General features: G+C 55.5%; 3 protein-coding genes across 3 annotated transcripts; 2 read left to right on the plus strand and 1 right to left on the minus strand.

Moving 5' to 3' along the window:
• The first annotated feature begins 44 nt into the window (after window positions 1-44).
• Window positions 45-3,385, plus strand: Saxo3 (stabilizer of axonemal microtubules 3). Its single transcript, XM_070001007.1, has 5 exons — window positions 45-202; window positions 368-568; window positions 736-897; window positions 2,342-2,469; window positions 3,031-3,385. Exons 1-5 carry the CDS (start codon window positions 47-49, stop codon window positions 3,365-3,367), a joined length of 984 nt encoding a protein of 327 aa, XP_069857108.1. The 5' UTR covers window positions 45-46; the 3' UTR covers window positions 3,368-3,385.
• Window positions 3,386-3,990: 605 nt separating this feature from the next.
• Lhb (luteinizing hormone subunit beta) lies at window positions 3,991-5,006 on the plus strand. The gene is made up of 3 exons (XM_070001011.1): window positions 3,991-4,068; window positions 4,337-4,504; window positions 4,720-5,006. Exons 1-3 carry the CDS (start codon window positions 4,054-4,056, stop codon window positions 4,960-4,962), a joined length of 426 nt encoding a protein of 141 aa, XP_069857112.1. The 5' UTR covers window positions 3,991-4,053; the 3' UTR covers window positions 4,963-5,006.
• A 361-nt stretch (window positions 5,007-5,367) lies between these two features.
• Window positions 5,368-17,197, minus strand: Ruvbl2 (RuvB like AAA ATPase 2). Its single transcript, XM_070000499.1, has 15 exons — window positions 17,133-17,197; window positions 14,376-14,430; window positions 13,903-13,958; window positions 13,223-13,364; window positions 12,064-12,193; window positions 11,898-11,964; window positions 9,826-9,932; window positions 9,647-9,740; window positions 9,167-9,290; window positions 8,809-8,903; window positions 8,601-8,719; window positions 6,416-6,535; window positions 5,939-6,068; window positions 5,561-5,675; window positions 5,368-5,476 (listed from the first exon to the last, which is right to left on the minus strand). Exons 1-15 carry the CDS (start codon window positions 17,142-17,144, stop codon window positions 5,451-5,453), a joined length of 1,392 nt encoding a protein of 463 aa, XP_069856600.1. The 5' UTR covers window positions 17,145-17,197; the 3' UTR covers window positions 5,368-5,450.
• Between the last annotated feature and the right edge of the window lie 153 nt (window positions 17,198-17,350).

Consider the following 17,350-nt stretch of genomic DNA (forward strand, 5'->3'; position numbering starts at 1 on the left):
ACAACAAACCCCGGCTCTGGGCTTGGCGAGCGGGAGGGGCTGGACCATGGCGGGTCGGACCCTGGCGTTGCGCTATGGCCCTCTTCACTGCCCCATCACAGAGAAGGATTTGCCTGGAACCTGGCCCGACTGGTGGCTCACCAGCAGCGGCATTGGCCACCACTACATCCCACCCGGGGTCTTCCCGCCGGTCACCATAGAGGTGAGGGGCGGGGCCTGGGGGGCCCCCTGGATCCCGGGGCTCCTGGGGGCGGGGCCGGGGGGGTGTCCCTGGGCCTGGGGGGCGGGGCCCGGGGGTCCGGGCGCCGTGGGGGGCGGGGCTGCTGGACGGGAGGATGGACGCCGCTCTTCCCTTCACCCCGGCTAGCCCTGGATGGCGGCGCCTCTGCCCCCCGCCGGGCAGCGGGACCCGCGCCTGCCGTCCTTGGACGAGGTCCTCGGCAGGTGGGAGACCACCTCCAGCGCGGCGTACCAGCTCAAAGCCCTCATCGGGCCCCACGCGCAGCCCCGGGCCCCGGAGCCCACGGATCCCACGCGGACGCTAGGGATCAAGGATCTAGGAGAAAAGGTGCGGTGCCTAGAGTGCGAGGAGCTGGGACTTCGCGGGGTGCGGGATGCGGGGCTGGGACTGTGGTGGGGTGTGGGACGCGGGGCTGGTCCTGTGAGGGGTGCGGGACGCAGGGCTGGGATTGCCACCGCCTCCGCGCGGCCCTCACCCGCCGCGCGGCCCCGCAGCTCAGACGCCGCGGCTGGCGCCGGCCCCTGACCACCGCCAACCACAGCAGCGAGACCAAGGCGCAGTACCTGAGCTGGCCCTCCCTGGATGACTACGAGCCCGTCTTCGTGAGCCCCCCAGGCCCGGAGCTCCCGGGTCGCCTCAAGGGGCTGCCTCCCGAGGTAGCTTAGAGAGCCCGCGATTAGGTGGAAAGTGCGGAGATCAGGGACCCGGCCGCGAGAGGCTGGAAGCCCCTCTGTACTGCTTCGGGGGCGTGGCCAGGGCCCAGGGCGGGGCCATGGCCTGGGCGGGGCTAGGATCCGGAAGGCTTGGGCGGGGCAAGGAAGTCTCTCGGAAATCCCTAAAGCTCTCCTGTGAGATTGGGAGCTAGTAGAAGGGGGCTTGTGGAATGGGTGATGTGTGGGACGGGGAGGGGGGCAGGGAGAACGGGGGCTTGGTGGCACTCTTTTCTCAAAGGCAAGACCAGAATATTCTGAGCCCAGGTACGTATGAGCAAGTGGGATTAAGTTAGACTGGGTTACCCAAAGTGCAGCCCAGTCCCATTGCTGGCTCAGAATCCCTCTTCTTGTGCCTCCAGGACAGAGACAGCCGGGCGCCCGAGGCTCACGCCTATAATCCTAGCTACTCAGGAGACTGAGATCTGAGGAGCTCAGTTCAAAGCCAAGTCATAAAAGTCTGAGATTCTAATCTCCAAGTAACCAGCAAAGAGTTGAAAGTGGAGGTGTGGTTCAAGTGGTAGAGCCTCACCCTTGAGCAAAGAAGTTAAGTGAGAGCTGGAGGCCCTGAGTTCAAGCCTCAGTACTGGTGTGTGCACGCACGCGCGCGTGCACACGCGCACACACACACACACACACACACACAAAGAATTGGAAAGACTTTTTCTTGAGGCTGTGGGCGTGGATGTAAGTTCACTGATCAGCAGGAAGTGTTGTTTTGTTTTTGTTTTTGCCAATCCCAGGGCTTGAACTCAGGGTGTGGGCACTGTCTCTGGGCTTCTTTGGTTCAAGGCTAGCACTCTACCACTTGAGTCACAGCGCCACATCTGGCTTTTTGTGTTTATTTGGTACTGAGGAATCGAACCCAGGGCTTCATGCATGCTAGGCAAGTACTCTACCACTAGGCCACCTTCCCAGCCCAGCAGGAAGTATATGGATTGGGGTGGGGTGGGGGGCATTGATGGTAATAGTTCTCCTTTAAGGAGTGAAGTACAAATAGCCTGGTGTGGGATTGGTGGGACAGGAATGATTTTGGGGGGGAGGAGTGGGATGTCTTGGTCCTTTTGAACTCTGTGTCTGGGCACTGTCCCTGAGCTCTTCAGCTCAAGGCGAGCTCTCTCCCAATTGAACCACAGTCACTTCCTGTTTTCTGGTGGCTTATTAGAGATGAGTCTCATGGACTTTCCTTGCCCAACTGGCTTTGAACTGCAATCCTCAGATCTCAGCCTCCTGAGTAGCTAGTAGTACAGGCATGAGTCACTGGTGCCCAGCCTGACTTGGTCCTTCTTGAAGCCCAAAAATGAGGGATTCTGAACCTGAGACCCAGAGCTCAAACCCTGGGTATGCAACTTCTTTCTTGCTCCACCTGTCCTCTCCCAATCTCCATCAGCCCCAACCTCCCTGGACGAAGAAGGTGGAGCTGACTGGCCTGCCTTTAATAGTATTGGAACCTGGCATCTTGGACCGCCGTCAGATGTATCTGACTACTTCTGCCAAGGATTTCCGCTACTATTCAAAGTGAGCCATTGTCCCCGCTCTGTGCTGGGCCCTGCAGCTAGCCCAGCCTGCTTTTCTCATTCAGTTCTATCAACTCCTGCTCACACAAGAACCAATGGTAGAACACTTACGCAGCAAGCTCAAGACCCTCAATTCAAACCCTGGTACTTCCAAACAAAAAGAACCAAAGTTTAAAACCCAACCCCTACCTCTTTCAGCACCTATATGTCCTTAATATCAACTCTCAGGTCTGTGGAAAGGATGCCAAGTCTGTAGAGCCCGAGAAAGTAGTCTGGATTTGAGGGCACTGCCCTGAGAGTTTAGGATGGAACCTCTTTCTGTGTAACCCCCAAGTTACTTCTTCCCAAAGGTACAAAGCTGTAATTTCACGTTAGACTTGTTACCTGGAAGTACTTGAGGACCCAGATAGCCATGCTTCATCTCTCCTTCCTCAGGGGTCCGGGTCTCTATAAATGTGTCCTGGCCTCAAAAATACAGACATTGGGCAGTGCAGTCTCCTATGATCACTGGTCCAAACCTCAGCCTCGTCCTCCCTCTCTCCCTCCTTCCTCTCCTTCACAGGAAGGAGCGGTCCAAATATGCCATTAAAAATCTGCTGACCAACTCACAGAAGATTCTGGGCTGGAGCCAAAGCCAGGAGAGCTTGCCCCAGCCATCGAGGGTCCATGTAGACTGTACAGTCCCGCTGCCGTCTTCAGTGCCCTACCGGGAGCTCAGGTCACTGAGTCAGGAGTCCTACAAGCCCCCACTGCACCCACTTGTCTCATCTGACCGCTTCTGCCCCGTGGAGACGCCCTGGACCCTGCACCGGAAGCCACTGCCCAGCATCTACAGCGTGCCAAAAGCTTACCGCACCGAGAGCTCCCGCTATGGGAGCTGGAGGGCGGAGCTAGTCTGAACCTGCCGGCAGCCCCGCCCCCGGGAAGCCCATGACCACGCCCACCTCGGGGCGGGACAACCACTATGACACGCCCACCGCGTCTACGGCTGGCTCCTGGCCCAGCTAAAGGGAAACCGAATCTAGGAATCCTTGAAGCCACTGGAACCCAGAACCCGCAGCCCGCTGGCGGGACACGCCTCCTGCAGGGGAGGGGTCCGGGTTTGCCCTCATCAACCTCCGTTTAAAATTGCTTAAAAGATGCCCATTTCTGGGGCCAGCTCCGAGCATCCTGACCTGGGAGGGCTGGGGAAGAGGACGTTTCGGTTGGGTCTCTGGTTGGGGGGGCATCTGCGGGCCCACCGGCCGGCGCATCCAGCACCAGAGTTTGGAGACACTCTTGGACAGGCCAGGGCCCAGCATGGGACCCAGCAGCCCACTCCTGTGCTTTACCAGTCTGGGCTCTGGCATCTGAGCTGTCTGGGAGGTCACCCCACTGCAGTGTCTGGGCGCTCTGCTGAGAGGGGAGCGGGGCCTCCCCCTCCCCCACCCCGCTTGCAGGCGCCTCCCTGACCTTGCCCGACTCTTCGCCCCCAGGGGGATTAGTGTCCAGGTTACCCCAGCTTGCTGCCGCTGCAGGGTGGCCTTGCCGCCCCCACAGCCCACAGGTATAAAGTCAGGTAGACAGGGCAGGGCTAGCATCGAGAATGGAGATGCTCCAGGTAAGACTGTAGGGCCCCTGGCCACGTACACCAAGGCCATGACTGGCTCCAGGGGGACAGCATGGGGGCTTGCATGTAGAGACCTTTCTGGCATGGTGTAACAGCCCAGGCTTCCTGCAGGAGAGCAGCAGGTGGCCAGAGCCCAGGGTGGTGGGTATCTTCACACCAGCTGTGAAGGGTTCCCTCCCCCCCCAAGGCCGGGTTGGTGGGTGTGCTTGGGCTCAGGCGGAGGCTGCAGGCTGGAGCTGAGCCACTGGCTCTGCCCCAGGGACTGCTGCTGTGTCTGCTGCTGAGTGTAAGTGGGGCAAGGGCCTCTAGGGGGCCACTGCGGCCATTGTGCCGGCCCATCAACGCCACCCTGGCTGCCGAGAACGATGCCTGCCCTGTCTGCATCACCTTTACCACCAGCATCTGCGCCGGCTACTGCCCCAGCATGGTGAGCTGCCAGTCACTTCAGCACCAGATTGGCACAGGCAGGGGTGGTGGTGGGGTGGAGGGGGCCTTGGCACTCTGGGCAGGGGTCTGGGGCGATTGCTGGCTGTGTGGGCTGGAAGCTGTCGAGAGTTCTATGGACATGAGGAGGCTGGTTCCTGGGATGGTGAGAGACTGGGTCCCCAGTAAGGCCCGCCATTCCCCTGCCCCTTCCTCCAGGTGCGAGTGCTACCCGCAGCCCTGCCCCCCGTGCCTCAGCCTGTGTGTACCTACCGAGAGCTGCGCTTTGCCTCCATCCGGCTTCCTGGCTGCCCGCCTGGAGTGGACCCCATGGTCCACTTCCCTGTGGCTCTGAGCTGCCACTGCGGGCCCTGCCGCCTCAGCAGCTCTGACTGTGGGGGCCCCAGGACCCAACCCCTGACCTGTGACCTTCCCCAGCTCCCAAGCCTCCTCTTCCTCTGACACCCCTTATGAGCACCTACAGGTGCCTCAACCCTCCTCTCTGAATAAAGGCTTCTCCATCTGCTCTGGCTGTCCTTTGGGTCCAGGGACACCCCCATGCATGAGGGGTCCACAGACACCCCACATACACCCTAAGTCCAGGAATACAACCCACACCAGGAATCCAGGGACACTACACACACACACACACACATGCACCAGGGGTCTAGGGATACCTCCACCAAGCTTCAAAGGACATTCCCCCACATACTAGTTTTGCAGGGACCTCCTACACATACCAGGAGTAGAGGGACACCTATGCCCCACACCAGGGGATCCAGGGGACTCCCCCCTCCCCACATACACTAGAGGTTCAGTTTCAATGGCCATCCTTGGGTTAAGTGAGATGCTTCCATACCAGGGGTCCAGTTTCAAAACCATTTTATACAAAGTCACAGTGTTAGAACTCATAGAAAACAGGGTAGGGTGGAGGTGGCGTGGTGTCCAGCTCAGGAGGTATCCATGGTTTCACCCTCTGTGGAGAGAAGGGAGGTCATTGGGTAAGGCTGGCCCAGAGGGTGGGGCCAAGCACTTCGACATGGAGGGGGGGGGCACTCACTGAGCTCGTTGAAGAGGAAGGCATCCTGGTACTCCTTCATGTACTGCGTGGAGCGGGATTCATCCAGAAAGAGTGAGTAGACCCGCTTGATGTCATCCACCTGCACCTCGGTGCCCTGGTGGGGGGACAGGCGAGTCCTCAGAGTGAACCCCAGGTGCAGACCCCAGCTCCTGCCACCTCCCACCCCAGGTGGGGCAGGTAAGGGAGGCGACTGTGGCCACATCTAGGTTCCTATCTCACTTCGGTGTTTCCTCACCTATATAAGGAACGAGGAGCACCCCACGCAGAACTTGAGGAGGCCCCTTTACCCTCAAGCTGCCCGCCTCGTACCACCCCACTACCCCCCCCCGCCCCCTCGGGCTGGCTCAGTGGGCTGACCTTGCGTTTCCGGCACACCAGGCTGGCAGCGGTGATCAGCTGGATGGCATAGCGCAGGGATGTCTCCAGCCCGATGCGGGTCAGCACTGTGTAGGCGTCCTCACTCATCTCTACATCTTCCTCTTCACACCTGGGGGGGGGGGGGGAAGAGTGGGGCCTCAGCCAAAGCACCTCTGACCACAGCAGCTGAAGCTGCAGGCCCTCCCTGTCCCCCACCCCACCCCTGGTGTGGGAGACCACCTGCCTTTCATAACCACAGGATGCTGAGGCTAGAGGAGCCACTGGGGCACAGGCCAGGGCAGATCCCCAGACCTGGGCCTACTGATGTCCCCCTCTCCTCCCATCTGAGGTTCTGGGCTCACTGGGGTCAGTGGTTCCAACCTTCCCTGCTCCTGGTGGGGTAGGTCACCCCTGACCCCACTTGTCAGTCGGGGGGACCCCAGCCCCCCTCGGCACACAGCCTCAGCCTGCCCGCACCGGATGCGGAGGATCTGCTTTGTGTCCTTCTCGCTGTAGGGAGACGTGGAGACGATGAGCAGCCGGTCCAGCAGGTCAATGGGAATGCCGTGGGGGCTCTTGTAGCTGGTGCCCCGGATGCTGGGGAATAGAGGTGTGCAGGGCTGATCAGGGCAATGGCCCCAGAATGCAGCTCTGCATTCCCAGCATTACTGCAGCCCACTCAAGCTTCAGCTCCCACCCCCATCACCTCTGGGTCGCCTCCCCAGTGCCCCAAGCCCTGAAGGTATCAGGGCTGGTGTCAGCTAGGTGTTTTTTTTTTTTTACTGGCTCAAGGTCCCACCCCCAGCGGTACACCAAGTGCCTGTCCTGTTCTCTGCCTGCCCCTAAGCAAGCCCAGGCCTGGCTCAGGGAGCCATCATCTCTGCTGCATTCCACTCACCAGGAACACTCAATATAGCAAACATGGAGGAAACAGGCATAGGTTCCTGCAGGCCTGCCTCAGACAACTAATCCATCACCCTGGTTCCTATGGCAACAGCTTGCTTCACAGAGACTCCTTACTGACCCCACTCTGAACAGGGGGCAGTGGCCCTGCAGTTCATCCCTGGAGGAAACATCTTATGCTACAATTTCTAGCTCAGCCTTTCTGCTTAGGGACACAAGACAGTTTTTTTGTTTTGATCTGGTCGTGGGGCCTGAATTCTGGGCCTGGGCGCTGTCCCTCAGCTCTTCAGCTCAAGGCTAGCGCTCTACCACTTGAGCCACAGCACCACATCCAGTTTTTTTCTTTTTTTCTTATGTGGTGCTGAGGAATCGAACCCACAGCCTCATGCATGCGAGGCAAGCACTCTACCACAGAGCCACCTTCCCAGCCCACAAGACAGTTTTTTTTGTTTTTTTGTTTTTTTTTTGGTTGGTTGTAGGGCTTGAACTCAGAGCCTGGGGGCTATCACTGAGCTCTTTTGATCAAGGCTGGATCCAGTTCTACTACTTTGAGCCACAGCACCACCTCTGGTTTTCTGGTGGTTTACTAGAGATAAGTCTCATGGACTTTTCTGCCCAGGCTGGCTTTGAACCATGATCCTCAAGCTCTCAGCCTCCTGAGTAGCTAGGAGTATAGGCATGAGCCACCAGGGAAAAAAAAGAAAAAGCACAAAATTGAGCAGGAAAGTAACTCTTGTGCACAGGCAGGAGCTGAGCATGCAGGCAGGGCGGAGCCCGGTTAACCTGAGCTGGGAATGTAGACCTTGAGGAATTTCAACATCTGCATCATCCATGTCTGTGAGCAAAAGTAAAAAATGTCCAAGCCGGGCGCTGGAGGCTCACACCTGTAATCCTAGCTACTCAGGAGGCTAAGATCTGATGATCGCGGTTCAAAGCCAGCCCCGTCAGAAAAGTCCATGAGACTCTTATCTCCAATAAACTACACAGAAAAACCCAGAAGTGGTGCTGTGGCTCAAGTGGTAGAACGCTAGCCTTAAGCACAACAAGGCTTAGGGACAGAGTTCAAGCTCCAAGACCAGAAAAAAAAAAGTCCAAATACTGATCTAGGATTATAAATGAATGGCATAGGGCAGGCAGATGATAACGTGGAGTCTCACACTGCAGATTTAGGAGGTAAGCTGGGCAGTGCCCACACCCTGGTCTGCAGCTGCTACAGTTCTGCCAATGGCTAGACACAAGCCCTCAGGCATCGCTGGCCTGTACAATGGGGTTGAGTAACTCTCTGTCTTATACATTTTGGGGGGGAAGGTCGCAGTGCTGGGGATTGGATCCAGGACCTTACCCATTTGGGCACATACTGTAGCACTGAGCTACATTTTTACCCCTTTGTCTTTAGCTCTCAATCTTCCTGCCTCAGCTTCCTGAGTGCTGGATTACAGATGTGAACTACCATACCTGGCAGAGGAATCCATGCTTTATCAAACACAGTACCCTTTATGTCTGAGGAATCTTTCCACGGCATCTTTAAGCCATCTGATGATTATGCTGAGCAGTTTATTGTGCTTCTCTCAAAATTAAAAGAGCATCCTTGCACAGCCTAGAATGTCTTAGCATAGCTTGGGATCTGCAGTCCACATGATGGAGGACAAGGAGCTTCACTGGGGGCACAGCTGCCGGCCCGCCTGCCTGAGCCCCTGCAGTACTGAGCGTCTGTCCCACCCTGCTGTCCCGAGCACCCCTCTCCCCCGCCGGCCCTCACCGTGTGATGCCGCGGTTGGTAGCCATGATGAGGACAGGCGCCATGTCACTCTCCAGGGCCCGATTGAGGAAGGAGAAGCTCTCGATGTCCAGCATGTGAACCTCATCGATGAAGAGCACCTGGGAGCCATTGGGACACATGCCACACTCACCCCTGCCCCTCCCTCCCCCGCCTACTCCTCCCCCAGCCACCTACTCCAGACACTCACCCCAGGGATGATCTCCGCCTTGCCCTCTTCACGCCACTCAGCCACCTTGGCATTGATCTGCTCCCGGACCTCTGACTTGATCTCCCCTGTGTCACCTGTGGGGTTGGTGGCATTGCGGGATTCAGCAGTCGAGGGTCAGAGAAAAGGCAAAGACACTAAAACCAGGAAGCAAAGCAACAGGAGGGCTGGGGAACCTGAAAAGGCCCCAGAGAAGAGGAACAGAGGCAGGACGCTACCCCGACTGTCACCTGAGAGGAGGGAGGAACCTATCTCAAGAGATCAGGGAGAGAAAAGGCCCAGGGGTGGGAACACCAAGCTAGAGGGTGGAGCAGGCAGACGCCCGGCACGGCAGCCTCACCTGAGAAGAGAGCCAGGAAGCCCTGGGTGCGCGAGTTGATGACGTCGATCTCATGCAGGGACACCGTGTGCACCACCTCCTTGCGTTTCTGGAGCTCTCCATCTGGGCACTGCACGAACTTGGTCTGCAGGGCCAGGGGTGGAGAGTGAGGGCAGAGAAGGGCTGAAGGCGCACGGAGCAAGAGTTCTGCCCGGGGGCTCTAGGAGCTGCTTAGAATGGAGCTAAGAGGCTAAGTGGGGGTTCTATAGGGTCCCCAGAACATGGACTGAGCCCAGAAACCATAGTCTGCAGGGATAATGTAGAATTACAGTACCAGGTTTGGGGGTGGGGTAGGGTCCCCAGCTGCCCCAGGGCTTCAAGGAAGAGCCAGGGGCACCATGGGAACACAGATGTGAGACGACAGAAGGACCCCAGACCCCATGGGCTCGGAGAGAGGGAAACATCTCCTGGGGCTAAGGGGACCCCAAGCCCTGTACACACCTGGGAGCCCATGGCATCGTAGTCACGAGCCCGAGTAAAGGAGCGCCCCAACTTGGAGATCTTGCCAGTGGCCTTGTCGATGGTGATCACATCCCTGCTCAAGGAGGGAGGGCACATGAGGAAAGGAGGGGTCCTGACTGCCTCCCCCCTCCCCGCCCGCCTGGTGCCCAGTTGCTCACCCGGCCTGCACCTTGTCCTTGGTCAGGGACTCGATCATCTTCGTGCCCAGGTCATAGATGGTCTCCATCTCTGTGGTCTTGAGGGTCAGCTTGCCCACCTTGGAGCCCTGGGAGGATGACACGGTAGGGAAGGGACTCAGAGAGCCCCAGTGTCATCCTGAAGCTCTCCTGTAAGCCTCCAGCCCTGTGTCAGCCTGTTTGGAAATGCTGGGGGAAAGCAGTATCCACAACTCCACCTGGGGTGGCTTGGTGGGGGCATATGCGCAGATGCTCCCAGGGTCTTCTGAATGGCAATCACAGCCCAATAAAGCTGTTTACCCACAGTAAACACATGCATCCCAACTAAGTCAGCTAAAACAGGAACACAGGGGCCCCACAAAATGGCTTGGGAGGGGCATTCCTTTTGTATATCCAAATAAAAGGTGCTTTGTTTATATTTTTGAGATTGATGCCTTGCTTTGCTATCCACCCTCTCCCTCCCCCCCAGGCTGCTCTTAGAAGACAGTGTGCAAGCTGGGCACCAGTGGCTCACACCTGTAATCCTAGCTACTCAGGAGGCTGAGATCTGGGCTGGGAAGGTGGCTTAGTGGTAGAGTGTTTGCCTAGCATACATGAAGCCTTGGGTTTGATTCCTCAGTACCACATACACAGAAAAAGTTGGAAGTGGCGCTGTGACTCAAGAAGTAGAGTGTTAGGCTGGGAAGGTGGCTCAGTGGTAGAGTGCTTGCCTTGCATGCATGAGGCCCTAGGTTCGATTCCTCAGCACCACATAAGCAGAGAAAACCGGAAGTGGCGCTGTGGCTCAAGTGGTAGAGCGCTAGCCTGAAGCTGAAGAGCTCAGGGAAAGCACCCAGTCCGAGTTCTGGCCCCATGACTGGCAAAAAAAAAAAGAAGAAGTAGAGTGTTAGCCTTGAGCAAAAGAAGCTCAGGGACAGTGCCCAGGCCCTGAGTTCAAGCCCCAGGACTGGTTTAAAAAAAAAATTAAATTTAATTAAAAAAAAAAAAAAAAGAGGCTGAGATCTGAGGCTAGAGTTTCAAAGCCAGTTAGGGCACAACATCCGTGAGACTCTCATCTCTATAATCAATCACAAAAAAAAGCCAGAAGCAGAGCTGTGGCTCAAGTGGTAGAGGGTTAGCCTTAAGCAAAAAGAAGCTCAGCGGGCTGGGAAGGTGGCTCAGTGGTAGAGCGCTTGCCTTGCATGCATGAGGCCCTGGGTTCGATTCAGCACCACATAAGCAAAAAGAAAAAAGCCAGAAGTGGTGCTGTGGCTCAAGTGGTAGAGTGCCAGCCTTGAGCTGAAGAGCTGAGGGAGAGCGCCCAGGCCCAGAGTTCAGGCCCCATGACCGGACCCAAAAAAAAAAAAAAAAAAAAAAAAAAAAAGAAGCTCAGGGACCTGAGCACCCAGGCCCTGAGTTCAATCCCCAGAACAAGTTCTTAGGGTGGCTACGAGGGCATGCATTTTGTTATAATTTATTAGAATATACACTTGCTTTCCAAGTGTTTTTTTTTTTTTTTGGGTCCGGTTGTGGGGCCTGAACTCTGGGCCTGGGCGCTGTCCCTCAGCTCTTCAGCTCAAGGCTGGCGCTCTACCACTTGAGCCACAGCGCCACCTCCGGCTTTTTTTCTTTTTTTGCTTATGTGGTGCTGAGGAATCGAACCCAGGGCCTCAGGCATGCAAGGCAAGCACTCTACCACTGAGCCACCTTCCCAGCCCCCCAAGTGTTTTATTTCACAATAAAAAGGGTCATAAAACCTTTGGGTGAGAGGGAAGGGAGCGAATCAAACTGTACTGACCACAGCAGCAGCCGTGAGCCCCGGGTTGGTGCCCTGGGCCTCGAGCTGTCTAAATCCCGCAGAACAGGTCTGAAGCCTCACAGGTGGGATGGAGCTGGAAGAAACTTCCAGACCTTCCTCATCACCCACCGTCCGGGTCTTCATCACTCTGTCCACACGAAGGGTCAACCACAAAGCTGACCCTCCCCTAGACAGGCATGCAAATGGCTGTGATCTGCAGCTGGAACTCCCTCTGGAACTCTGCCCTTGGCCTGGCCAGGTGCAGGTATACACTCACCGTCCCCGTGGCTGGCCGGTCTATCTGGATCTCCACCACCTCGCCCTCGATGATCTCTGTCTCCTCCCTGGCCAGAGAGAGTGGAGGGTCAGCCCCACCCCCTGCCGCTCCCATGAGCCCTCAGGGGCTGCTGGCCAGGGTGGTCCCCAGCCTGCCCAGTGCTCACTTGATGCGGACACCGATGGAGCGGCGGAAGGCCTGGGTCAGTGCCTCTGTCTTGCTCATCTCCAGGGAGAAGATCTCACTGCCAGCGATGGCTGTGAATGGGGTATCGGGGCCCAGCGCCTGAGCCATGCCTAAGGGTATAGGAAGGATGGCAGGTTCTGGTCCCAGGTCCCCAACACCACCTTGCAGTAGATGGCCATCCCTGCCGCTGCCCTGCCTCTCATCCCGCTAGAGTTAGCCACCCCTTTCTGTCCTTGCAAAGTATCATGGCCAGGATTCCCTCCCCAAGACTGGGTGCTGCTTGAAGTCGGGGTGCCAGTCCAACTGAGTTGGTTTTCAGGGTCCAGGCCAAGACTTTTGTTTAACTGAAAACCCAGTCATTAAACTTTGATTTTCACTGCCTGGCCCTCAAGCAGAGGGGAGAGTAACTGGGAAGAAACAGGTTAGAGAAAGCCTCACAGAGAGAGAGATGCTGATGGAGGTTAAAATGTTAACAAACAAAAAACAAAAAATAACTCTTTTGGGGCTGGGAAGATGGCTCAGTGGTAAAGCGCTTGCCTTGCATGCTCGAGGCCCTGGGTTTGATTCCTCAGCACCACATAAGCAAAAAGGAAAAAGCAGGAAGTGGCGCTGTGGCTCAAGTGGTAGAGCACTAGCCTTGAGCTGAAGAGCTGAGGGACAGTGCCCAGGCCCAGAGTTCAGGCCCCACAACCGGACCCAAAAAAACAAAAAACAACTCTTTCATGTCTTAGGGTCCTCTCTAGCACAGGGAAATCACATGATCAATTTCTGGCCAAAATGAGAAGCAAGTGCATAAGTATGTGGGACTTCTAAGTCAGGCACTTCAAGGGAGCAGACTACCAAAGCTATACTCTCACTGTCATTCCTCTGTCTTCCTGCTACCTGGAGTGTGGGTGGGAAGGCTGGAGCTTAGGCAGCCTCTTGGAACATAAGGTCATCTTGACATGCAAGTACAAAAGATGTTGAGGCAGAAAAGTAGTACACTTTGTGGAACTTCTGAATGAGCCCTAAATGGGAGATGCCTGTGTTTATCATGGCCATTTCGGGTTGTACATTAAATGGAGCTGAACCCAACTCTGATTTACACAGAAGACATTATCTGGCAGTGATGAGAACCCCAGTTCTGGGAAGCCTCTTACCCATGGCGATGGCTGTTTTCCCGGTGCCCGGCTGACCAGCGATGAGGACCGCCCGCCCTGCAATCTTCCCTTCTCGGATCATCTCCAGCACCACCCCAGCTGCCCGCCGGGCTGCCAGCTGCCCTACCATGCCCTGGGATGCCTGGAGGGTGGAGGGCGAGAGGTCGTGAGGTGACTTCCTCCCACCGTCCCACGGGACAGCTGGCAAATGTAGCCTGGGACTTTGACTTTGTTTCACTTCGTGTGTATGTGCGTGAGTGTATGTGTATGTATACATATATATATATACATAAGTGTATATATATATGTATACATAAGTGTATATATATATATATATATATATATATATATATATATATATATGCTTTTTCTAGTCTTGGGATTTGAACTCAGGGCCTGGGCACTGTCATTGAACTTCTTTTGCTCAAGGCTAGCACTCTACCACTTGGGCCACAGCACCACTTCCGGCTTTTTCTGTGTATGTGGTCCTGAGCAACCGAACCCAGGGCTTCCTGCATGCTAGGCAAGCACTCTTCCACTAAGCCACACTCCCATTAAAAAAAAAAAATGCCAATGAAAAGCCCATGTGTGGTTGTGTTCTGAATATGTCTTCAGAGGATAGAAAGATGGGTTCAGTCCCCACGCTCCCCAGGGCCCTGCTACCCGGGCTGAGGCTCTACCTGTCTCGGCTCCAAGGCATCGTCCAGGCCCAGGCCCCGGATGTGGGAGTGTGCACCTGTTGGAGAGGGAAATGATTATTGGCTGGCTCAGGGCGGTGCGTGGCCAAGGGGAGGGCTTCCCCTGGAAGCCCGGGTTATCTCAGCTGCCAAGAAAGGGCCCCAATCAGCACCTCTGAGAGGACACCAGAGCCCATCCAAGGATGCAATGCAAACTGGCCAGCTGCTGAACCACACACCTGGCCTGAGACAGCTGGGTGCAATGCACACCTGCCATCCCAGAGTCTGAGGCAGAAGGACCTCAAGTTCAAAGCTAACTTAGGCTACATAGAAAGGACCTTGTCTCAAGAGGGAGAAAAAAAACGGCCCAACCAAGAACTTGGTGCTATGGCACTCATGGGTGTGCTGGCCCCAGGGGGCGTGGCCAGCCTTGGGTTGTCAGGGCTCAGCTCTGAAGCCTGTTCCTGTTCACTCACCAATTCGCTCGATCCTCGTGACATCACGGACCTCAGGGACTTTGGTCGTGGCCGTCTGGAGGTGCAGGAAGATGTGTTAAGAGGGGTCCTTGTGGTCCCAGCTTTCAGTCCCTGCCCCTCCCAGGACAAACACCTTCTTTCCCCTCAGGTGGACAACACATCAAGTCCCTGTCCCTTGCACCACCCTAGTTTTCACTTATGGCTGTGTGACGGATACTACCACACTTTGAGGCCCAGGAACACAAGGACGATATATCACAGCTGCATCCTAAGGGCCTAGCAGAGAGTCTAGGGCCAGGTGCCATATGGCAAACCATCTCCGATCTCTGTGAGTTAAGGTTATGCGCGACGCAGAGCGGGCAGACTGGGCCCGGCCTACCCCTGCTGACATTCCAGCATCCTTTGCTCCACACTGCCCCAGCCCTCTGTCTGAAGGCCTTATACAATCCTCAGTCCAACCTGCTCTCTTCCCCTCACCTCCCACAAAATTAGCTTTCCCCCTCTGCCCTTCGGCCTGGGCACTGTCCCTGTTTGTGCTCAAGGCTAGTGCTCTACCACTGGAGCCACAGCGCCACTTCCTGTTTTTGAGTGGTTAACTGGCAATAAAGTCTCACTGGGATTTTGCTGGGGGCTGGCTTCAAATCATGATCCTCAGGTCTCCTAACTACAATTATAGATGTGAAGCCACTGGGCCCAGCCTCCCACCAAATTAGATCAAACATCACCCTCTAAAGGAGGCCTGCCCTGACCACAGTCCCTGACAGGCTGGTTCAAGGGACTTGGGGTGGTCAGAGAGATGAAGGGATTTCCTTGGAAAACCAATCTCACTGTGCAATCTCATTCACCAAGGAGATTTTTGTTCTAGGCCCTAATAAATGTGTGTCTCATGAAGGGCATAGCCTTCTGTCACTCTCCTTGGGACCTCATGTTTTGGACTGAAGGGTCAAGCTCATGGGACAGGTATTGATCAAGGCTTCCTGTCTCCAGTTCCCTAAGGAGTAGCCAACAGCATCCCTTCTCTTATGGGGAGGGACCCGAGCAAACAACCCTGGGGGCAATTCAAGAGCCCCTAGAGCTCTGCAGAAAAACAAGTACTTAGCCAGGTGGGGTGGTTCATGCCTGTAATCCTAGTTATTCAGGAGGATGAGACTGAAAGGATTGCATTTTGAGGCCAGCATGAGTAAAAAGTTCACCAGGAAACACCCCTGCACCCTCCTCCCCTGTTTCCAAGGAGGAAGTTGGTCTGGTGGTATGCACCTGTCATCCTAGCAATAGCAAGAAGCAGGCAAAGAACCAGTGCAACAAAGGGCTGGGCAGGGCACTGGTGGCTCTTGCCTGTAATCCTAGCTGCTCAGGAGGCTGAGATCTGAGGATCATGGGTCAAAGCCAGCCCAGGCAGGACAATCCATGAGACGCTTAGCTCTAATAAACCACCAGAAAACCGGAAGTGGCTCAAGTGGTATAGCACTAGCCTTGAGCTAAAGAACTCAGGGACAATGCCCAGGCCCAGAGTTCAAGATCCATGACCAACAAAAAAGGGTTGGAAGCATGACTTAGTAGTAAAGCACCTGCCTAGCTAGCAAACATGAGGTCCTGACTCCAAACCCTAGTACCAAAAAAAAAAAAAAAGTATATATCATTGCTTATAGTTACTATTCACATCAGCAAAGAGATAGGAACAACCAAATGTCTACAAAGTGGTGAGTGAATAAATGTGGTTTATACAGACATTAGGGCACTATTCAGCCATCAATAAGGAAAAAAGTTCTGATGCCTTGCTACTATGTGAATGAACCAGATCATGCTAAACAAAAACCATCCAAGCCAGGTGCCAGTGGCTCACACCGGTAATCTTAGCTACTCAGGAGGCTGAGATCTGAGGATTGCGGTTTGAAGCCAGCCCCCACCAAAGTCCTGGTGAGACTTTATCTCCAAATTAACCACTCAAAAACCAGAAGTGGAGCTGTGGCTCAAGTGGCAGAGTGCTAGCCTTGAGCACAAAGAGGCCCAGGAACAGCGCCCAGGCCCTGAGTTCAAGCCCCACCACCTATTAAAAAAAAAAAGCCCACCCACACAAACACACACATGTTGTATGATTTCATTTATATGAAATGTCCAGACAAAGCAAATCCACAAACATAATGTAGATTAGTGAAGCTAAACGTGGCACGTGGACACCTATAATCCCAGAACTTGGGAACCTGATGCTGAAAGATCTAGAGTTCCAGGTTAGCCCAGGCTATGAAGGAAGCAAAACAAAACAACAAAAAACTAAACCAGTGGTGTTTCACACTTGTAATCTATATTAGATCCTCAAGAGGTTAAGATCTGAGGATCATGGTTTGAAGCCGGGTGGGGAAGACTGCTAGACGCTATCACCAAGGCAAGTCTCAAGTGCTCAAATGGGAAAAGGCTGCACGAGAGGGCAAGGCCCCGAGTTCAAGCCCCTCGAGGAACGAGAGCAGGAAAGGGCAAAAGGAGAGGCCACCGTGGTATCCAGTAGAAGGGACCCTAGAGAGATATCTCTGCAATCACTGCTCCTTCAGACCCACGACAGATGGTGTCCAGTTCCCTCCTCCCTCAGACCCAAGAGTCCAGACCCCAGCCTCCTCCCTCAGACCCAGGGATCCAGCCTCCTCCTCACACGCAGGGCTCCAGGCCCATTCTCCTCCTCCTCCCTCAGACCTAAGGGTCCCGACTGCAGCCCTCCGCCCTCAGATCTGATAGTGCGGGCTGATTCCACGCGCCGACACTTACCACGGTTGCCATGATGCTCACCAACCGCCCAGGTCCTAGCGGAACCGGAAATGTGCTTCAGTGGGGCCTTTGGTCCCTCTAGGCTCTCAGGTCATCCACATTCTCGTTGGTTCATGAATATGCAAATCACATCTAGGGGGCGCGGCGGACCGCCAAGGCCACGCCCACCTGACCCTGCCTCCAGGCTCCTCCTCCCTCTAACCCCGCCCCCACCTTTG

This window comes from Dipodomys merriami, unplaced genomic scaffold, assembly GCF_024711535.1.
Source record: "Dipodomys merriami isolate MVZ:Mamm:240054 unplaced genomic scaffold, mDipMer1.0.p SCAF_57, whole genome shotgun sequence".
Lineage (NCBI taxonomy): Eukaryota > Metazoa > Chordata > Mammalia > Rodentia > Heteromyidae > Dipodomys > Dipodomys merriami.